Below are 24,143 nucleotides of genomic sequence, written 5' to 3' on the forward strand. Positions count from 1 at the left end.
ATGTCGATGATTGATTCTTCTTCTAATGTTCTCACAATCCAGCTCGTCAGTTAACTATATTGTTGCAGCTTATACTCCAGTCAGTGTCTCTATTGTGCTCTCCTGGGAAAGTCAGTCTTACACATATTACATTTATAATGTTACATTTAGAAGGAACAGCATCTCCTAGCAAGGGGTTCTCATGAGAAATAATTTTAGCTGCAAACACATTAGGTCAGCACAGTGGAAAATCGCAATTTAATTCTCTAAGCAGACATTTTATTAAACAGTTAGGAAATACAGCTTGACATGAGGCCATGCAACTAGGCCAAGACCTCCGCTAAGTTAAGGCATTCAATGAATAAAACTAAGACATAATGCGTAACCCTTAATATGACATATTACTACATTAATCAAACAAAGCTCAACACTTCATATTAATAAGCCATTAATATGTACACTTTGTGAAAATTGGTAGACACTCACGTGGTCACATTTTCAAATGCATGCATTATTTTCTCTAACGTATTGCATTTTCTACGCAAATGTAACTCTCAGAATACAAGAATACATGAATAATCATTAATAATATTGTTAAAAACCTCCGCTCTAACAATCCATCCTCTGATGACTAAATATGTCACACTAAATCATCCCTCACAAATCTTTGCATCAGCTAAAATTCTGTAATTTCAATCTCTCCAAATTTTCGTCCCATTTTTTAATTTTCCCTGATCAATTTTTCCCTTTTCTTTTCCTCCCTCCTCTGATTATTCTTTGTCTTCTTCAATTTTATTCTTTTACACAATTTACATATTCCCCAATTAAGAAGACCTCAATGATCAATATTCCTGGTATTATTTTCAATAATATCTCTTTCCCAATGTTGCCGAGCCAATTTCCCACTGAAGCAAATCGTTTGCCAACCTCCTCCCAAACACCTGGTTCCTTCAACTCTTTCAAATCCGCACTTTCATTAGTCAGATTAGTACGTAAGCTTCTAATTTCTAACTATTATCAGGAATGGACGAACAGCAATGCCTAGAATTAAGCATTTTGCAAACTCCGACATCCTTTGCTAAAGGAATATCTAGTGCAAAGCGGTTCTGAAGAGTCATAGCTCTTTCAGCAGCTAATTCAGTATCTATCAGGAGTATGGCTTCTGAAAAGTTTGTCAGCATGTTATCAACAATATTAGACAACTTTCGAATCTTTATCGAATTCAGAACAACTCCCACTGAAGGAATTATTGCTCCAACTATATCTTCCACTATACCAGAAGGAGACTCCCTCCTCTGTCTAATATGATGTAATTCAGTCATTTTCGGAAATTTCTTTAAGTCATCTAGTTGAAAGATTTTAGGGAAGACTATCCCCAAACAGCATGTACCATTCCATCCTCTTGGAAGACGGTAATAAGCATTAGGACCACAGATGTAATATATCCCAGGAATCGCTGGATCCTGTCCAATTACTCTGAAACAAAACACATGTCTGCATTCACTCGTTCCCACAAATAGCACGTGATTTAGGCCTATATACACAAAGCTTAAATACGTGTTGCACATCTAAAGCTAACTTCCCTTGTGTTTTTATTGCACTATAAGCACAATCATTCGCGTAAATCCTTTTTTCTAAACCCTTTTCTAATTTTTCCTTCAATGCCCTCCTCCTGTCATCTGTGTGATCTAAAAAGCTCTTCTCTAAAGGTGTAATCAAGCATGTCAGATTGTTGCGGTGTGCATAAGCAGTGCCAAAAGTTAATGTAGGCTTGAAGAAACCCCTAACTAATACTATGTCATTATCCTTAGCTACTCTACTCAAATACCTAATTGTAGGGTCAAACGAAAATAAGACGTTGTGGTTGGAGTAGAAATATTGGATGTACTCCTGGTTATAGAATCTTGTTAGTAACAGACTACAACGTATCCCATAAGTAAGTGGCAAACTATGATAAGTAACTCCTTTGACTGATGAATGAATCTGCATACACACAAAGCAATTCTTCGCATTCATTGTCTCAACATACTCACTCAGCAAGCGATAGACATTAGAAGAAAGTTCCCCTTGTTCATTAGTACCCTCATGCAAGTTCTTTTCATCTAACCTAAGCTTCTCTATTGCTGTTAATGCAGTAGTGGTCTCCAAAGCTGAAGTATGGTTGGCCTCCCCCTTGTCAAGAATAGTCATACCCACAATCAATATCACAAACAATATCCCACACACAACTGCCAAACCAATACTCATGTGTGTACGGCACCTATTCTTCCTACCTTGCTCGCTAATGTTACTCATGATCTGTAAAGAATCAGAAAGCAGAAGAGAAAATTTAGGAAAATGCAGCAAAAATACAAAACAAAAATATTCTTTCAGCAGTTATTTACAGCTTTCAGTCTCACTTCCAGGATCCTTTGTCAAAATCGGTAAGCAGCTTGTCAAAATCAAGTTTCAAAATGTGAAATCAGGTTATCAAAGTCTTTTCTGGTAACTTTGAACAGTCACTCTCTCTCACTTTGTACTTTTCTCAGATTGTTTTAACAGTTCAGTTCATCAGTTTCCTTCAAGTGCCAAAATATTGACCCGGAATGTCTCGATCAAAACAAAAAGACAAAAACTCTCCCTGCCATTCACTTGTAGTTGCATACACCCATTCAGGGCCTGCATATCTTCGACTTGCTATTCTCTTTCTTTTCAACTATCAATCACTATTCAATTCTCCTTCACTTAGATCTTCTCTCCTTGTTGTATCTACCTCTTCCTCTATTGTTGTTTCAACAACCGCCTCCTTTCTCTTTGCTAGTGATTATGGCCACTTATTTCCTTTCAGAGTTGAACTCGAAACTTCTTGCTCTGTGGTATTTTCTCTTTACGGACCTGCAACTGTTTCAGGAGGAGTCAGATCACATAGACTTTGTTCTTTCTCAACTCCTTTCCAATCCAGTGTCTGGCAACTGCTCTGTTTGTCTCTCAAGATCATCTGCGTCCGGGAAAGCCCTCCTCTGACTGGGCGCTCCTGCTGCCTCTATTGAGATAGGCTCTCCGTCCCCCTACTGGAGGTCTTCTCCTTTGTCTCTCACAGGAATGACTGAACAGTCCTCAATGGGCTCAGATCCGGTCTCAGTTCTCCCTTGTTCTCTTTCCGGCCCTGAGACTTGTTCTGTTGTTGTTGGTACACTCAACAACTCCTCTTCATTGTCCAAAGGACAGGTCACTTTCTTTGTGTGGCTGGCGTGGATCCAGTGCAGAACTCCAGCGCACTTCACAGCTGTAGTAGTTGTCAGAACTACTTGATATGGACCCTTCCAGCGAGGCTCCAGACACGTCCTCCTTACATGTTTCTGGACCACAACCCAGTCACCAGCTCTCAGTTTGTGCCCTGGGTCATGTATCAGTGGCAGCGTGGTGGCCTCCACCTGCTGAGAGAAAGAGCAAACCACATCAGCCAGACCCTTGCAGTAGTCCAACACCATATCATCTAGAATGTTGACAAGAGCATGTGCAGGCACTGCTGGCAACCTCATGGCTCTTCCCATAAGGATCTCATGCAGCAACAATCATGTCTTCCTGTCAGGTGTGTTTCTCATTGTCATCAGAACTAAAGGCAGTGCGTCAGGCCATTTCAAATTTGTGGACGCACACATCTTTGCAACTCTCGACTTTAAGGTATCATTCATCAGTTCCACTAGTCCTGATGCTTCAGGGTGGGAACTACACTGCAACTTCTGCCCAATGTTCAATGTTGCACACAATAATTTAATTACTTCATTGTTGAAGTGACTTCCCCTATCTGATTCTAAAGAGATCGGAAACCCAAAACATGGTATCAGTTCTGTAAAAATCAGTTTAGCTACTGTGAGGCTATCATTTCTCTGTGTAGGGTACGCTTCAATCGAGTGACTAAAGATGCAGACAGTCAGCAACACGTATCTCAAATCTCCACATACAGGCATCTCAATAAAATCCATTTGCATTCTGCTTACTAGTCCTCCTGCTCTCCCAGTGTGGCTCACTTTAACCACAGTCCCTTTTCCTGCGTTCATCTGTTGGCAAATGACGCAACAATGGCAATCTACTTCAGCAACCTGTCTAAACCTTGGGTTGAACCAATTGTGCTTGAACAATTGAATCATGGCATCCCTCCCAACATGTGCTTGACCATGATAAAACCTAGCCATTTGGGACAACAGACTACTAGGCAAAACCAGTTGTGCCTCTTCTGAAACCCACAATTCATCTTGTCGCTGTACACATTTCATTTTGCCCCCTGAATGTTTTTCCTCCCTGTCAACATTATTCTGCAATGCTTTTAATTCTTCCAGGGTATCAGTTACTTTCAGTGCAAAGCTTGGACATGTTTCATGTTCTTCTTCACTTAGCAGTTCCCACTTATCTTTGAACGATATACATTTCAATGCACAAAACCTTCCGGCTTGATCTGCATATCCATTCTCCATTGACACAAAGCGGGTCATTACAACCTCGGCGGTCTTTTTTGAAGACCGCCGAGGGACTGCCGTGCGGAAGACCGCCAGTGGTGGCAGTTTTCCGCTCTGCCTATTATGACCGTTGGCAGCTCTCCATCCTTTTATCGATGGAGAGCCGCCAACAGCCATACTGGCGGGAGGCGGGAAGTGGAGGTTGCTCCACCTCCACCGCCACGCCAACAGAACACCGCCCAGAGAATCACGTCCTGTGATTCACTGTGGCGGTGTTCTGTTGGCGGTGTGGTGTCGGCGGAGCTGCCCCCATGGCACCCATCCCCTCCCGGAGGATCGTCGGACCAGGTAAGTCGATTGTCCGTGAGGTTAGGGGGGTGGGGGGTGTTGTGTGGGTGCATGGGGGTGTGTGTATGTAGAGGGGTTGTGTGTATGGGAATGAGTGCGTGTATGTCTGTGGGTACGTCTGTATGGATGTGTGCTTGTATGTTTGAATGTGGGTGTGCGTGTCTGACTGTGTGTGTGGATGTAGGCATGTATGTCGGCGTGTGTGCGTGTAAGTGTGTAGGTGGTGCCTGCGTGCGTGTCGTGTGGGTATGGGTGATGTGATGTTGGGGGGAGGGGAGGGAGGGGTGGTCCTGCCACTTTTGGGGGGTGGCAGGGGTGGTGGGGGGTCTAGGGGAGGGAGTCAGGGTGGGGGTGGGGGGCAGGGGAGACCCCTATCAGTGTCAGGGAAGGAATTCCCTGGCACTGATAGTGCTTACCGCCATGGATTTCATGGCAGTTCAAACCGCTGGAAATCCACGGTGGTGAGCCGGGTCCAAATACCGCTGGCGGTATAGTGACGGCCGCCTGGCTGGAGACCCAGGTCTCCAGCCCAGCGGTCGTCTCCCCCCTGGCGGGCGGAACGGAAAACCGGCGGATGACCATGGCGGTAACCGCCATGGTCATAATTCCCCAAAGTAAGACCGCCAGCCTGTTGGCGGTCTTACTGCCGGTTTAACACCGACCGCCAGGGTTGTAATGACCCCCAAAGTCTTGTGTCTTCAGATGTGCACTGCATTTCACCACGGCAATCTTCTCAGGCATTTGGTTAGCATGCAACAATTCATTAATTCTCTCACCATTTCTCACTGGTGAACCAGAAGAGGTCATGAAACCTCTCTGTGACCGCAACTGGCTAAAGTCATGGACTATCCCAAATCCATACTGGCTATCTGTATAGATGGTAACTTTAAGCTGAGCAAAAACATGGCATGCTCTAGAAGGGCTACCAGTTCCGCTGCTTGTGCAGAATACACTCCTCAAAGCCATGATGCTTCCAGTATACCAGAAATTGTGAACACAGCATATCCTGCTTTCAATGTCCCTGTATTGTCTCTTAGACAAGAACCATCAACAAAGAGAATTTGGTCATTTTCTTCCATTCGGGTCTTGGTTTTGTGCACAAGTCAGTTACCTCAAGCCAATCATGCTCAATGTCTTCCAGTTTTTCCTTTTCAACATTTTCATTTGGAAGTAAGGTTGACGTGTTCTACACTGTACATCTTTTTAATGACTCATTTGGTGACCCTAAAATTCTTGTTTCATATCTGGTCAATGTGCAGGTAAGGAGAACTTCAACTCAGTGAGGGACCATTATTGTTAGGGGATGTCCCATCACAACACCTTCACACTGTGTGAGGCTCTGTCCAACTGCTGCAACTGCACGCAAACAGCCTGGTAACGCTGCTGCGACTGGGTTCAAAGTAGCTGAAAAATATGCTACTGGGCGGTTTACACCTCCATGTACCTGTGTCAAGACAGACAAAGAACATGCATCACGCTCATGAGAAAACAATGTGAAAGGTTTTGTGTAGTCAGGCATACCCAAAGCTGGAGCTTTGCACAAATTCTCTCTCAATTTAGTAACCACTTTCATTCCAGCCTGGTCTAACACTATGGGATCGATAACCTCCTTGTGGGCTAGCTTCTGCAATGGACTTGAAATTACTGAAAAATTGGGAATCCATTGGCAATAATAGCCTACCATTCCTAAAAACATCCTGACATCTCTCTCTGTGTGGTCGGGGGATTCATCTGCAATATGGTTGTGACCCATTCTCTAGATAGTTTCCTTGGTCCCTTCTCAATCTGGTGACCCAAATATTTCACCTCTCTGACAATACTGGAATTTGAGTGGAGACACCTTATGACCATTCTTTCCCAAGTGGTCTAGCATGGCAATTGCACTCATCCCTTGTTTTTGACTCAATCAATAAGTCATCAATATACTGTACCAGGGTCGATTGGAAAGGCAATTCCAATGACTCCAAATTCTTTTTCAAGATCTGATTGAATGTAGAAGGTGACTCTGAAAACCCTTGAAGGATTCGACACCAACAGTAAACTCGGTCCGAAAATTTGAAACAAAAGAGAAATTGTCTGTCCTCATGAAGAGGCACAGAAAAGAAAGCCTGTGACAAGTCTGTGACAGTGAACCCCTCAGCATCACATGGAATCTGAAACATTATCACAGCTGGATTTGGCACCGTGGGGCAACATTTGATCACAATATGGTTTATTTTTCTCAAATTCTGCACAATTCGAACTTTCTGACAGGGCTTTTTCAAACCCATTATCGGTGAGTTACATGGGCTGCTCAACAGTTCCTTTAGGACCCCTTGTTTCATGAATTCTGCAATTATTTGGGCAACCTTCATAAGAACATCTTGTGGTATGTGGTACTGTGGAATCTGAGAGAAAACTGCATTCGGCGTTACAGAAACTTTAACCGGCTCAACTCCTTTTGTCAGACCTATCTCTTTCCCTGTCAGATCCCACACCTTCTCCTTAACCGTTCCCTCCAAGTCATGATGAAGCTCCTTCACTGTGCAAACTGGAAAGAAATCAATCAGAGGTTATTCTTCATTTGTAGTTTCGCACTCTATCTCTGGGGCTGGATCATCTTCATCATCACTATTTGTCTGTATCTTAATTCCATCATTTGAACAAGTGATAGACCATCTTGTCTTTCACAGCAATTCTCTTCCCACTAGGGATACCACACTTGAATAACAGACTCCGAATTTGTGCAATCACTGAAAGTTGCCAATTTTAACATGTACTGGGTCAGTAATTGGGTTGGTCAAATACTGATTCACAACTCATACAATCTGGACTGTCTTTCATGAAAGGGGCAAATTTGGAACTTCAGCACTTCTTACTGCGGAGCGTGGAGCTCCTTTGTTAACCAAGAAACTCTGTGACCCATGACTTTTCCTTTCACATAGGGACCTTTCTGATCTGCTTCTAAGGAAGCTGCAGGCACACACGCCTCATCATCCGAACTCTCATTCATCCAGTCATCGTTTATTCCATCCTCGCTGTGTAACAGGAATTGGTGAACTGTTGCTACTTTGGCTGGACCTCTGACCTGTGACCTGTTGAGGAAGCATCACCTGCTGCTGTTCCACTGGGGCTTGAGGTATTTGGATTTGCTGTCTAGGCACCACGGGAACCTGCTGTTGCATCGGCTGTGTCATTTGCACCTGCTGTACGGGCTGAAAAATCTGCATCTGAATCAGATTATTTTGGAAATTATGATTAGGACCTCTCATTCTCGGTCCTCTTATGTTCTGGAATGAATTGATGTCATTAGTTTGCTGAACAACACCTTCCTGCACCCTCATTGGATGCTCCGCTTCCAATGACCGACCACTCTGCAAGCATGACAAGGCAACAATCTCCTCATTCTGAAGCACTACAGTACCCAAGTCTGGACCGCGGTTTACGTTACCTCCGCAACCTCTACCTCTCATCTGATTCTAAAATACCATGTTTCCCTGCTGTGGTAGCTGTTGTGCAAAATGTCCCTGTATCCCTGTTTGTGCAGCTTTAATCTAAATCACCGTTGCCTTCCCTTTCAGCTTTCTCTGCTTCAGTTCAATCTCATCACTACAGTATTTTGCATACTACAACACACACCTCATCGATCCGCTTTGCTTGACACAAATTAAGTAACTCTTAATTATCTGGCTAATTTTAAGTTTCAGTCCCTCCACAAATCTGAACACAAAATGAATCATGTCTTTCGGCTCAATTGTCTCTGTCCCAGTATAATGCTTGAACGCCTGGAGCAATCTCTCATAATACGCATGTATTGATTCTTTTGCTTCCTTAGCTGTCCTGTCAGTTCTCTGTCAATCAATATTCTTGGGTGAACTTCTCGTTTCCAGAATTCAATCACTTTGTAATAATATTTCATTACTTCAGGAGATGGCGCACCTGTAACCTTATCTCTCTCTGATTCTTATGTCGGACAGTCTATGCTCCTCTTACACTTCATCCACAGATCAGCTGGAACCACTATTTCTAATAAAGTGTTCAAATCCTCCCACAAGCACTTTGCAGGTTTCACAAACCTGTCTGTCTACTGGTACCATTCTACTGGCTTCTTTCTCAATCTCGGATAATCATTTGTAACAGACAGAGTGTTATCTCTGCTCCAAGGGACATGGAAAAAAATCCCTTCTGGAATCTCCCTCATTGGTAAAATCTTCACGGGATCCTTGTCCTGCTGCACACTTGCAGTCAGCTCTATAGAATCCCCTTTCCTCTTATCTCTTTTCTTTACCCATCTGCCTTCCCATTTGTCCATTGCTCACAAAGTCTGGGCACTTTAAAGCAACTCCCTAAGGTGTGCCTTCATTCCAGCAGATCTAATGTGCTCAAAATCCTTTTGTCTCAAAGTCTGATCTGTAACTCCTTTTCATATGTTTTGTTTTCTCTTATTCTATGCCGTATTTCTCTGCCAAGTCTGCTAGCTTCCGATGCACCTTGCTCACTTCCCTTGTGCTCTTTGGGCATAGATATCTCAACTTTGCTTCTGTGTAAGACTCTAATCTGTTCACACCCATAGTTCCAGCAATGAGTTTACCTGCTTCCATGCTTAGTCTCGCAAAGTTCAAGTACTCCTCTCCCTTCGAAACACTTTGTGGGGTATTCAGTTTGTCTAACCATTCAGTCAATTGCTGGTCTGTCAAATCCTGCAACAAAATGTTGCTGGCCTGGACAGGTGGTGTCTGCAGGGCAACTGGATTCGGAATTTGTGGTGTGAATAATTTCAGGCTCTGACTAATGTTCGACCCTATGACAGTATCCGGAGGAACTCCTAATGGACCAATGTGTAGCAAGGATCTTGATCCATCAAAGGTCTGTCCCACAGGGGGAACTGCTTGAAAATTCTCTTTAAGTCCTCCCCTAATTGAATTCTGACTCTGGACTCCTTGCCACTTAGACTTGGCTTTTCTTGTGCAAACGAAGGTACAATCAGACCAATGGTAACAGGAACAGATACAGCAACTGGGCTTGGTCTGACACCTAAGTTCTGTGATTGCGTAGTTCCCCTAGTCTGACTCATAAATACAGACAAATCAGACTGTCTCCCTGTTATCAGAGTAAATCTTGGCATTACCTGTGGCTGAACCTGCGGCAGTAAAAGTGGAGTTGGCTCAGTCTGAGCCAACATTGGTCTCAGGAATACCTGTTCCGGAGGCTCTATTAAGTTTGTGGCAGTTTCCACAATGGGCACATCAGGGTAAATTCTCTGGTCATTTGGCTGTGGCACCTGTGTCTGTACGACCGGAGTAGTAGGTGCGTTAACATTGCCCCTCATCGGACTCTGTGTCGGGTTAGGACTAACCTGCACCAAACTCGCTGTCCCATTAACCTGTGTCGGAGCTGAAGGAGCAGCACTGGTCCTCGGACCATTCTCATGTGCTACCTATGGGGGTGGACGATTTCTCAATAACTGTGTAAGAAACCCATTGTCGTCCGATTCTTCCTCATATGTCGAAGACTTTCTAGCCTTCCTACTCTAGGAAGGGCTCTTGCTAGTCTTTCTAGTAGCTTTACTTCCTTCTATCTCACTGTCCTGTGTAATTGCTGGGAATAATTTAATCCCCCTGTAAAGTCTTGTTCCTCCAGAGCATCTGAACACTGTCCCATCTAGCCTCCGTTAGTGTCTTTTCTGCCTTTCTCATTCTTCTTTCAAATTTCTGTTGCTGTCTGGCCACTAACTCCCAGATCACTAATGCCTAAAACTGTGCTCGTCTCAGAGGGGGCTTCAAATTATACAGTACCCTCCTCAGATTTTCTAAACTCCTAAAATTAAATGTTCAGTTAGCAGGAAACGCTAAACTCCCATCTTTTTCTGTCACTTTGCACCATTGTTTTAGCCAGACATGCTGCAACACCCTTCTCTTCAATTACGATGTAAGCTGGTGTAACTTCTGGTGGGTTAATATCCCCTATACTTGAGGTAATGTACGTATTTCCCCTTAAAGCACTCTTTAAAGCTTTGAAAAATTGTCATCTTTTCGACCTTTATGTTATTTTAAATCAAAACAGGAAGTGACTATTAATCCCAGAATTCTTTTCACCCATCATCTCAACCAATAGCGCCTCACGAACGGCCTGCAATCTGTGCACAACCCTTTCTCTAACCAACCTATTCCAGCGCGGCTCCAATGACGTCATACTCACATGTACTGCGGCTGACAAAGTCTTGCGCCTTGTCCTCCCAAACTCAGATTCACACAAAATGAATGCAAAATTATTGCGAGCACTAAACAAAAATCAAAAACAAATTTGTCCATTTACTACAGGTAAGGTAACACAATCGCTTCAGAAACTGACTGCGTTTTGCTCTAACAGCTACTCCTTTCTCAGCTTCCCTGATTCACAAGTAAAATTCGACCCACAAATTTCACTGTCAACTGATCAGTGGGTCTGTCCTGGTGCACATAGGACTCGCCAGATCTCAGTAGAAAAAGTATTTCACTCATTTTGACTCACACTCTAACTTGCTGACCACACCCGATCGACCTACTAAACCAGACAAATTACAACAAAAACGTGTCTCATACACTTTTCAATATTCTCCGGAGTCTTAGACCACCCAGAGCCTGTACATCAAGAACCACGTGGACAATTTTTCAGCAGAAAGCGCCACACACAACTTCGACAACTTCCCTACTGTCACACTGCGGAGTACGCACACACATTCAACAACTTCATTTGGCGTACGCAAACTCCCTAAACCCTCACAAACATCACAATTCACCTGAGATTTGCATAAGATGTGCAAGTGCAAAACCCTACTCCATTCACACTATCACTTGAACGCCAAGAACATCCTCAAACAACCATTGGCAGGCTCAAATATTCTGGGAAAGTAATTTCAGGACTTAAGGGCACATTTTCATCGAAGTTGTATCATTGAAAAAATAAATCCAAATCTCGGTGATGATGAGCTGCCAAAAGACAAGACCATTAAGCCACTACCATCTCTGCCACTATCTCTGTTTATTCCTGTTATACCTGGGACCAATACTCTAATACCTTTGTTTCTGGACCGTATGATGGGCTCTTAAGGAGACAAAGCTGTACCAGCCATCTATGATGGACTCTTAAGGAGACAAACCTGTACCGGACATCTATGATGGGCTCTTAAGGAGACAAACCATCAGTCTACTACAATCCCTGTTAGGGCGTCAGACCTTAATAAGTAAACTCACAAGAGAGACGCAAATAGGTCGATGAACCTTTTGTCTCACTTCAAGGTTTTCCCACCATATATCCTATACATGCAAATCAATAATCAATAATCAATAACCAAACAATATCATCAGTAATCAATAATAATCAAAATTATTAGTAATCAATAGGAGTCAGTAATTGTCACACACCATGACCCTGCAGTCATCAATAACCACACCTTTAGGTAAAAGTTAGAATATTTATTTCCCTATATTAACAATGTTAATGTGATGTAAGAAAATCTCAAAATCAAATGATAAACATAAAGGAACAACACTGGCTGTCCAAAGTGGCGAAAGAAAGCAATCTAATCAAGGCTTGAGCTATTACACATTCTAAGGCTACTTTGCAAATTAATAACAAAAATATTTGTGCAAAAGATATTACATACATTTAGATTCAGCAAAGAAAAGACATTGATGCCCTCATTACAACCCTGGCGGTCGTTGTTAAAGCTGCGGCCAAACCGCCAACAGGCTGGCGGTAAAAAAAGTGGAATTCCGACCCTGGCGGAAACCGCCAACAGAGACAGCCACTTCAACACACCGCCCACCACGGCGGTACAAACAAACAGCGCGGCGGCGGGAGACAATGTACCGCCCACCGTATCACAACAGGCCAATCCGCCACCTTTTCCGGGGCGGTAGCCCCGCCGATAAAAACACGGCGGAAACAGCCATTTCGAAGGGAAAACGCTCACCTCCATACAGCCCACGAGGAATCAGGACAGCATGGAACCCGAACTCCACATACTCCCAGCGATAGTGTTCCTGCTCCTCTACCAGGAGCACGAACGCCGGCGCAGAAGACAACGGTGAGTACTGCACCTACGACACGGGGGGAGGGGAAAATATTACGGGTACACACATACGCGACACACCCACCCTCACCCACTACAACACACACATCAATGCATAGCAACACATCAGAGTGACACCCCCCAAACCCCCCGGAAGAATGCAAATAAAAAAGGAAATTATTCTAAACATTGGAATATATTGTATTATTGCCATAAAATTATATATACACATCTAAAACTCTGATATACATAAATGTACAAGTCCGAGCATTGTAGCAGGCATTGTTCGTGGACCACTGGGCCCAAATCACATGGGCAAAGCCCACACAGGATACCTGACTCCAACGGAGAGAACACTGCAGGGGCATCAGATATCAAAACTACAGGCACCTCAGGGGGAAGGGAAGGGGGGGCACCTCAGCCAAATGAGTGCAAAGCCAGATCCACGAGGGGCCTCCATGGCCACTGTTCAATCCTGGGGAGTGCAAAGCCACAGTCTCACAAGTCCAGACAGTGGGTGGGCTGCCCACTGTTACATCCTGGGGAGTGCAAAGCCACAGTCTCACAAGTCCAGACAGTGGGTGGGCTGCCCACTGTTACATCCTGGGGAGTGCAAAGCCACAGTCTCATAAGTCCAGACAGTGGGTGGGCTGCCCACTGTTACATCCTGGGGAGTGCAAAGCCACAGTCTCACAAGTGGATAACAGTCTCCACTGGTTCTGGAGGGGGCCTGGTGGCCAGGGTGCTTCGTGCAGCCCTGCCCGACACAGATGCGGGCCAGCCCCTGCCGCTCATGGGTCAGCGGTACTTGAGATGAAGGGCCCAGTTCAGCTGTGCTTGAGACGGCGGTGCCCAGTGCAGCGGTGCTTGAGACGGCGGTGCCCAGTTCAGCAGTACTTGAGATGAAGGGCCCAGTGCAGCGGTGCTTGAGACGGCGGTGCCCAGTTCAGCGGTACTTGAGATGAAGGGCCCAGTTCAGCGGTGCTTGAGACGGCGGTGCCCAGTTCAGCAGTGCTTGAGACGGCGGTGCCCAGTTCAGCGGTGCTTGAGACGGCGGTGCCCAGTTCAGCGGTACTTGAGACAGCGGTGCCCAGTTCAGCGGTGCTTGAGATGGCGGTGCCCAGTTCAGCGGTACTTGAGACGGCGGTGCCCAGTTCAGCGGTGCTTGATACGGTGGTGCCCAGTTCAGCGGTGCTTGAGACGGCAGTGCCCAGTTCTGCGGTACTTGAGATGAAGGGCCCAGTGCAGCGGTGCTTGAGACGGCAGTGCCCAGTTCAGCGGTACTTGAGATGAAGAGCCCAGTGCAGCGGTGCTTGAGACGGCGGTGCCCAGTTCAGCGGTACTTGAGATGAAGGGCCCAGTGCAGTGGTGCTTGAGACGGCGGTGCCCAGTTCAGCGGTGCTTGAGACGGCGGTGCCCAGTTCAGCGGTACTTGAGATGGCGGTGCCCAGTTCAGCGGTACTTGAGATGAAGGGCCCAGTGCAGCGGTGCTTGAGACGGCAGTGCCCAGTTCAGCGGTACTTGAGATGAAGGGCCCAGTTCAACGAATCCGGCCATGGCGGGGAGGTCATTTGCCACCTGTCGTGTGGCTGGCGGGGCCCTCCTGCCCATCTGTCCTGTGGCTGGCGAGGCCCTCCTGGGCTGCTGTGCCGGGCCTGTTGGTGGCCTCCTTCCCACCTGGGATGGGGCTGGCGGGGCCCTCCTGGCCAGCTGGGCTGATGGCGGTGTTGTCGGGCGTGCTGCCCTTCCCAGCCTTCCCTGATCGCCTGTGGCCCTTCCCCACCTTGGGCGGTGTGCCAGCTGTCTCCACACTTCCTGCCGGAGCCATGGTAGGGGTTTTAGTCCCTGGTGTTTTCACCCTCTCGCGCCGGCCACTGCCTAACTTGGGATGTTTCTCCGGGGGTGGGCTGCCCGTGCCTTGGCTTCATACTGAACTGGCTGCCCTGGAGGGTGGGGGACTCCACAGTCCATGGCAGACTGTGATGACAGGGGCCGGTTTTGTCGTGGCTGAGGTGCTGACTGTAGTCCTATGACATGGACGGGGTGGGGGAGTTGGTGGAAAGAGGTTGAGTTTGGACAGGAAAAGCTTTTTAGGAGCAGTGGGACGGGTAGGTGTAGTGGGTATGGGAGTGGAGGAAGAGGTTGTGGTTGTAGGAGTTTTAAGTCTGGTGTCTTTGGGTGCAGGTGCTTGGGCTGGAGGCTGTCGTGAGGTGGATGGCTGTTGGGTGGGTGGCTGCCTGCGTTTGTGCATCTTGGAAGAGGGTGTCACAGACACACTGGCAGAGGACACAGGACGTGTAAATGGCAGTGGGGGTGGTGACTGCACGTGTGCCGGGAGTTCTGGTGTGTGTGCTGCTGAGGGACGTAGTGGCTGAAGATGTTGTGCATGCAGGTGTGTGGGGACGTGACAGGGAGGGAGGAGGGAGACGAGGAGGAGGGGGACACAGTGGAGGCAGTGGGTGTTGGTATGTCTGCATGTGGATGTTGCTTGTGTGAATGCTTGTGTGATGTGTGGTGCTTATGTCTGGCTGAGCTTCCCTTGGGTGTTGAGGTGTGTGCAGGCTGGTCTGATGGTGTGTCTGGGATAGGCAGAGGTACAGGTGATAGGGTATGGGTGGAGGAAGTTGGAGGGGGGAGGATAGAGACAGGGACAATGGCTGCCATCAGTGCTGAGGCCAGAGTCTGGAACGATCGCTGAAGGGCAGCCTGACCAAAGTGAATGCCCTCCAGGTATGCATTACTCTGGTGCACCTCTCTTTCGACACCCTGGATGGCATTCAAAATAGTAGACTGCCCAACAGTGAGCGTCCTCAGGAGGTCAATGACCTCCTCACTGAGGGCAGCAGGGATGACTGGGGCAGGGCCTGAGGTGCCTGGGGCGAAGGAGATGCCCACCTTCCTGGGTGAGCGGGCACGGGGCAAACGCTGAGGGGCTGCTGGGAGGGCGGTGCTGGTGCGGTGGGTGGCGGCTGTACCTGTTGTTGCGGGGGGCACAGATGTTGCCGCCACCACAAGGGAGCTCCCTTCAGAGGACGAGTCGCTGTCACTGATGTCTGCCCAAGTCCCCGCTGTGGTGCTCCCCTCGCCCTCTGTCCCACTGGTGAATTCAGAGTCCGTTGCATGGCCCTCCATGGCCATGTGGGATGCAGCTCCCTCGTGCTCCGATGCCACTTCTCCTCCGCCTGATGATGCTAATGCACACATGAACAGGAAGACCACAAAAAAGGGGGGGGGTAGAAAATAAAGACATGTTGAGTGCATGCATTGGCGACACCGTTGGCGGACAGGACAGACACAGAAGCCCCCTGCACTACGCCGCGCACTTGGGGTCGACTACTCAATCCGTGGGACATGGCCTACAAGCCTATGAACGACATCTGCACACATAGATGACACAGGGCCATGAATAGCTGTACTTGGCACCCTACAGAGGTGGGGGGCGGGGGCACAGGGCCATGCCTTACGGAGGGGCCTAGCCTACAGAAATCGCCCTGGCCTAGGGATACCCACAGCCCTCCTCCCCCACCCAGACACCTCCACTGCGCGCAAAGTAACCAGAATGAGAGTGTACTCACCCCCTTGTGTCTGCTGTGATGTCCTTACGCTCCCATCCAAATCGGGGTAGGCCACCGCCAGGATCCGGTACATCAGGGAGGTCAAAGTCCGACTGGCACCCCTCCCACGTTGGGAGGCCATCCCCAGCTCCAACTCCTGAGCAGTGAAGGCAGGGGCCCTTTCCCCAGTCGCATGATCCATTGTCTCTTCCAGACCGAGGTCACAGCAGCACTTGCAGTGTAGGACCTCTCCTGTCGAAGATCAGGTATGGAGTGATTAATCAGATAGAAAATGGCGGTCACGCACGCGGCGGTGCGTACCGCGGCGGTGCATACCGCGACCGCCGGCGCACATCGTCATTGGCTCCTGAGACCTATAGGGTTCAATGTTTACCAATGCTGCTTTGCGCCGCGGTCTTCGACCGCCTACCGCCACGGTGTGCCACGCCAGCGCATTTACCTCACATCCCATTGTCGCACTTCACAGGTCAGGCAGCCGCCATTTCAGGGGCCCACATGGCTTACTTTTTACTGCGTCACACATACCTAGGCCTTGCATCAACACTCATACAAACCATTCAATGGATTGAGAATCGTGTTATGTGCAAGCTGTGGTAACGTACCTGTGGGTTGATTGACTCTGTGCTCGCTGTTGTCCTTCATAGGCACAGTCCGCTGGGACATGCGAGGAGATGGCGGAATCTTCCCGTGTACAGACCGCGGGTGGACCTGTCGACAATGGAGGAAAGACATGTGATACTGACATACAGGCTTGACCGAGCCACTATTCATGAACTGTGTGCCCAGCTGGAGCCAGACCTGATGTCACCAATCCGCCAACCCACATGGATCCCCCTCTAGTGCAGGTGCTGTCAGTGCTCCATTTCCTTGCAAGTGGGTCATTTCAAACAACAGTGGCCATATCATCAGGGATGTCCCAGCCTATGTTTTCCAAGGTGTTGTCCAGAGTGTTGTCTGCCCTGCTGAAACACATTCGCAGCTACATCGTTTTCCCTGAGGTGGGGGATTTGCCTACAGTGAAGGGTGATTTCTATGCCCTTGGACATATCCCCAAAATCATAGGTGCCATTGATGGGACCCATGTGGCTTTGGTTCCCCCCCACAGGAGTGAACAGGTGTACAGAAACAGGAAGAGTTATCATTCGATGAATGTGCAGATGGTGTGTTTGGCAGACCAGTACATATCCCATGTTAACGCCAAGTTCCCTGGCTCAGTGCATGACGCGTACATCATGCGGAATAGCAGCATCCCTTACGTGATGGGTCAACTCCAGAGGCAACATGTGTCGCTAATTGGTGACTCTGGTTACCCCAACCTGTCATGGCTACTGACCCCAGTGAGGAATCCCAGGACAAGGGCAGAGGAACGCTACAATGAGGCCCATGGGAGAACTAGGAGGGTGATCGAGCAGACCTTCGGCCTCCTGAAGGCCAGGTTCCACTGCCTCCATATGACAGGTGGATCCCTATTGTACTCACCAAAGAAGGTGTGCCAGATCATTGTGGCCTGCTGTATGCTTCACAACCTGGCTTTGCGACGACAGGTGCCTTTTCTGCAGGAGGATGGTCCAGATGGTGGTGTTGTAGCAGCTGTGGAGCCTGTGGAGAGTGAAGCCGAGGAAGCCGAAGAAGACGACATAGAGAACAGGAACACAGTAATACAGCAGTATTTTCAATGACACACAGGTAAGAATCCACACCGGCATATTACATATACTTTAACACTACTACCTCTCTACTGTCTGTCCTTTTCCCCCAGTGTATGGTAACTGAGTTGTGACTTTCCCTTCCGATTTCATAGATGTGGGCCCCACTGCGTGACATCTGCTTTGTTTCCCCATGGACTACAGCTGTGTGACAGTGGTATGTTGGCATCACAATGTAAATTAGCATTTTGGCACGGTAATGTCTAATACATTTGTACAAAATCACAGCGAGACTCCTGATTGTTTTGTGCAATAACTGTGTTTATTACAGTGCTCTATATTGGTGGGTGGTTGCAAATCGCTGAGGGGTGATGGTGGAGGATTGTCCATGGCAGAGTCCAGACTATTTGTATCACAGGTGCATTGTCCAAATGCCTGTGGAAAGTGGAGCAGGGGCAGTTAAAGGATGGACAGGGTGACAATGTGGGACAGTGGGCTGACAATCGGGAAGGTATCCTTTCCTGGCGGGGGTCTTGGCATCTTACTCTGTCTTCTTCCTGGATCTCAGGGACCGCTTGTGGGGTGGTTCTCCTTCTGCAGGGGGTGGGGTGCTGGTGGCCTGTTGGTCCTGTGGCGGGGCCTCCTGTCCACTAGCGCCGGCAGAGGTGGTAGGCAGTTCTTGGTCCATGCTAGTGTCAGGGGCCCTTTGTGGTGCCACAGTGTCCCGCAATGTGGTTACTACCTGATTCAGAGCCCCTACGATGGTGCCCAGGGCGGAACTGATGGTTCGTAGTTCCTCCCTGAACCCCAAATACTGTTCCTCCTGCAGGAGCAGGATCTCCTGAAACCTGGCCAGGACCGTCGCCATCGTCTCCTGGGAATGATGGTAGGCTCCCATGATGGAGGAGACGGCCTCGTGGAGAGTGGGTTCCCTGGGCCTGTCCCCCCCCTGTCGCACAGCAGCCCTCCCAGTTCCCCTGTTTCCCTGGGCCTCTGTCCCCTGGACCGTGTGCACACTACCACTGCCCCCAGGTCCCTGTTGTTGTTGGGGTGGTGGGTTAACCTGGATTCCCTATAGTGGTGGACACACCGCTGATTGACGTGTCCTGGGGACAGAGGGATGGGCCCGCTGGGTGGGTGCTGTGCTGGTGTTCCCAGAGGGGGGAAGGTCTGCTGTGGCCTGTGGCTGTCTGAGGGGAACCGACTGTCCCGAGGTCCCCGATGGGCCGGGCTGGTCATCTAGATCCAGGTCGACAGAGATGCTGTCATCACTGTGGGCCTCTTCTGGGGGTGGAGTGGACATTTGTAGACCCTCCTGCACGGTGACGTGGCGTTCGGGTCCTGCAGGGGTATAAAAGGATGGTTATTGCATCTGGGTGTGCCATAGCGTGCAATGGGTGGGTGTCCGTGTACCCCAGTGCTTGCATTCCTGTGTGGGGGCTTTTGTGACGGTGGTTTGGGGGGGGATGGGGATGTGCAGTGGGCATACTTTGGTGATGGGTGTCCATGCTTTGTGGTCGCATGCAGGGCTTGGGGTTGGGATGGGTGGGTTGTGATGGTGAGACATTTGCAAGGAGTAGGTATGATGGGGTGAGGGTGGGGGTATGAGTTGGCATGCTGGTGGGGTGGGGGGGATGAAGTAGTGAAGATGAGACTTACCAGAGTCCATTCCTCCAGATACTCCTGCGATGCCCTCAGGATGCAGGATCGCCAAGACCTGCTCCTCCCATGTTGTAAATTCTGGGGGAGGAGGTGGTGGTCTGCCGCCAGTCCGCTGAACCGCGATGTTGTGCCTGGATACCATTGAATGCACCTTCCCCCGTAGGTCGTTCCACCGCTTCCTGATGTCGTCCCTATTTCTTGGGTGCTGTCCCACTGCGTTGACCCTGTCGACTATTCTGCTCCATAGCTCCATGTTCCTGGCAATGGTGGTGTGCTGCACCTGTGTCCCGAAGAGCTGTGGCTCTACCCGTACGATTTTCTTCACCATGACCCTGAGTTCATCCTCAGAAAACCTGGGGTGTCTTTGCGGTGCCATGGGGTGGTGTGGGTGATGTGTGGGGTGGATTGTGTGGTGCTAAGTGTGGTGATGTGTATTGGTGTGTTGTGTGAAGTGCGTGGTAATATTGCTGGGTGAATGTAATATGCGCGTCTGGGTGCTCGGATATCTATTTCTCTGTGCGTGGTCCCGATTCTCTAGGAATGGAGGTTTGTGTGTGATGTGGGTGTGTGTTTTATATTGTAATGGGTGTGTGGGAGTGGTGTGTGTATGTGTATCAGGTGTGTGTATTTTGAATTGTCCAATGTGGTTGTGTTTTGTGAATGTGTGTGTATTTTGAGCGCGGCGGTGTGTACCGCCAATGGAATACCGCGGTTGAAAGACCGCCGCGTGGATTCGTGGGTCGTGATAGTGTGGGCGTATTTCTGTTGGCGTGACGGTGGAGGTTTGGTCATCGCCAGTTTCTCTCTGGCCTTTGGTGTGGCGGACTTTTGTGGAAGTCTGTATTTTGGCGGTTTGCCTGTTGTGGGTCAGAATGACCGTGGCGGTTTACCGCAGCCGCGGCGGTATGGTGGCGGTCTTCTAACAGCGGTAAGCGGCTTTTACCGCCAAAGTTGTAATGACCCCCTGAATGTTATTTCAGGTATAGAACTTCATCAGTGGGATCCCTAACTAACTCCAGATTAGCATCAGCATGTTGGGCTTCATGCAAAACGATTTAGTCAGCACAAATTTGGAAAAAGATCGAACTATGGCTCTATCAAAAATAGTGCGGTTGGTACCTAGAAAGGAAATAAAATAGCATCGCAGTCAATATACCTATCCTCAGTATGGATCAGCAAGCTGTGACAGTCTTCGTCATCAGGACATCAGTCTTGTCAGCAAGGCATCAGGATTTAGCATCAAAGTTCAGTCTTTAAGCATTAAAGTTAAGCATGTCTCTTCTCAAGACAGAAAATGCGGTTAAACTCTCAAAAGGAATGGAAAGGATGGGTACAGGCAAATGGCTGTCGTCTCTCAGTGCAGTGCAGCTAAGTTAGATTCCCCAAAACTACTTCCCAGGTCCCTATTGGTCAAGGGATCGCATGTTTACACTCTGTCCAATAAAACGTAAACTTCAAATCTACATTTCTACTAGTACACGGTTCACATGTCTATGATTGGTTCTTCTTGTACTGTTCTCATCATCTGGCTCGTCAGGTAACAATATTGTTGCAGTTTATACTCCAGTTAGTGTCTCTATTGTGATCTTCTGGAAAAGTCAGTCTTACACACGTTACATTTACAATGTTACATTTAGCAGGAACAGCATCTCTTAGCAAGCGGTTCTCATGAGAAAGACTTAGCGACAAACACGTTAGGTCAGCACAGTGGAAAATCACAATTTAATTCTCTAAGCAGACATTTTATTAAACGGTTAGATAATACAGCTTGACATGAGGCCGTGCAACTAGGCCAAGACCTCCGCTAAGTTAAGGCATTCAATTAATAAAGCTAAGACATAATGCATAACCCTTAATATGATATGTTACTACATTAATCAAACAAAGCTCAACACTTCATATTAATAAGCCATTCATTCTTTTAAAATGTGTGCATTATTTTCCCGAACATATTACATTTTCTACGCAAATATAACTCTCAGAATACATGAGTACTCATTAATAATATTGTACAAAAACCTCTGCACTAGCAGGGATGCAATCCATAGTGCTGGCCAGAGGATAGTATACTAAATTTCTGACACAGCACATACCTCTGGGGTCTCTCTGTTACATGCATATGTCCACTGTGGTTGCCTTCATAGGTGTAATGAGGACTTCCTGATATGTAAGGGGTATGACTTCATGCAAATGAGGAAAATCCATCTTAAAATGTCGACCACTGGAACACAGTGGTGTACCAAAGGCCCCGCAACCTTTGCGGTGAGAGGGGAGGCGAGCGCCAGTGGGCCTCCTCAGCACAGTACACTGTGCATGGGTGGCAGGCCCCTGACTAAGTCCAGGAGGGAGGCTCCCTCAAGTTTCATTACGCCACTGCTGGAACTGTGGTCAAATTTATTTCAGGAAGGTAATATCACAGATTGGGTCTATGGTGGCCATCTTCTGTAATATCAAACTGCAGTCAATGTTAGGCACAGCGTACAAAGTGGCCTTTCATAGTAGATGGAGTTTTTTAAAATGTCCCCTTAGGTGTTCTCAGGTAAATCACAGATTATGTACTACACCCAGGTGTCCTGTCCTTATCATAATATTTTACACTTGAAAAGCTCATGCTTTTAAAATTGATGTAATGTTTAATGTGAAAGCTCAGTTTTTTACGGTATTTATTTATAAAGAACCCAACATATGAAGTTGCCTCAGACTAAAAGCACTTTGCGCCTTGAGACCCTCACGAGTGAGTAGTGAGGTTCACAAATTCCCTGATTGATTGATTAAAACTGAAATCAAGTCAACAGAGACAAATTGGTTAGCTAGATAGTTGGTAGAGTAATACGATAAAATACTATTAGGGTGTAGAGGTAGCTTGAAGGTGAGAGTAGTACAATCCACATTGCCATGGATTGATTGAGTGTGTTTCAGAAGTGAGGTTCCATCACCCCAAAAAATTGTCTACACCAATCTTACAGAAAAGCGATTGGGTCGCACAATCTGAGGAATATTAAGGGTCATAGTGCAGGGCAAACTCTGTAGGATGTGTGGATTCTTGCTTTAGCATTTTGGATTTTACTCTAGTGCAGACAAATTAGGGGTGTCATGATGGTATTTCTGTATTATTGTTTCTGTATGTTAAGACACCACCCCACTGTCTGTCTTTGTGCTCTTTGAAGCATGCCTTTGAATTTTATGGAGGTCTGACTTGATACTGATGCAATGGTCCAGGCAGTCCATGACTACTGACCTAGGCATGTCCAAAAGTGGTTGTTTTTACAATGGGGACTAAGTTTCTGAGCATAAGCAGTTGGACATGAATTTATCGGGTGGAGTCTAATAAAACATTTTGCTTTTTTACTTTTTTTGTAATGGTTGGAGGCTGCTTGAAGAATCTGTACTACTGCTACTGATGGTAGGAGACTTCACGGTTGCAAAAAAACGTCTGTCTGTAACATCATCTGTTGTCAATATTAATGATCCTGTCTCTGTGCCCTTTTTCAGGTCCTGCTCTGCTGGCGTATAACAACGCCACCTTCTCTGAGGATGACTGGGATGGAATCCAGAGCACAGGGAACAGTCTCAAACTTAAAGACCCCAATACTGTGGGGCGGTTCGGCCTGGGGTTCAACTCGGTCTATCACATCACAGGTAAGATTGTATAGAAACACATAACCTTCAGGGACATTCCATGTTAACATATACATGGTGTGTTACTGGACTAATCTTTGCTAACATACGCAATCGCAATGCATTTATTAATAAGGGTTATTGTTGAATAAGTTACATCTGCTTCTTAGAACCATGTGCCCCCGGGTTTACAAAGTTCTACAAAACACATATACATAATGAGAGGTGATGGGAGAACTATTGACAACTTAAATGTCTCATTTATTTACATTTCAAAGCATACTGTCATATAGAGGGTTGCTTAATGGAATAATAAAAAATTAAAAACATTGATCTGCAACTTAATAATTTTCTTGGTGTGCCAGGCAAGTCTGGCATTTTGGTGCATGTTAGGAACCCTAATAAAAATGCTTTCGAAAATTGTGGAAAATCACAAACCCTATAATCAAACCATAGATTTCTATAACGTATCAAGAATTTACACCATATAGCTAGGAAAGTATTGTATCTTTGGTTGGCACCACCATTTCATAGATGCCCACAGTAGGCTACAAATTGCAACTGTTATATCCAGGTACAATATCTAATACAATATAATTATTCCAGGGCATCATTACATCAGGAGTGAGCTTTATGAAGGAGCTGACAAAATGGCAAAAATCACCACCATTATGCCTGGATCAGCACTATATCAAGGGATTATCATCATGCCATGGATCCAACAATCAATCAGATTTGAGTGTGGTCCACCTTGGCCTTTGGCAGGAGCAAAGGCAAGGGAGCAAGAAAGATCAAGTTTATTTTGTATCCTGTACAGCCCAGCTGTGTGCTTTTACACCACAAAAGG

General features: G+C 47.2%; 1 protein-coding gene across 1 annotated transcript in view; it reads left to right on the forward strand.

Moving 5' to 3' along the window:
* The window catches only part of LOC138246214 (sacsin-like), a 104,011-nt gene that overhangs the window by 38,527 nt on the left and 41,341 nt on the right, over positions 1-24,143 (forward strand). Inside the window, exon 5 of the mRNA XM_069200601.1 lies at positions 23,171-23,317. Within this exon, the coding sequence (XP_069056702.1) occupies positions 23,171-23,317 (147 nt within the window). The remainder of the gene's footprint in view (positions 1-23,170; positions 23,318-24,143) is intronic.

Source organism: Pleurodeles waltl, chromosome 7 (assembly GCF_031143425.1).
Source record: "Pleurodeles waltl isolate 20211129_DDA chromosome 7, aPleWal1.hap1.20221129, whole genome shotgun sequence".
Classification (NCBI taxonomy): Eukaryota; Metazoa; Chordata; class Amphibia; order Caudata; family Salamandridae; genus Pleurodeles; species Pleurodeles waltl.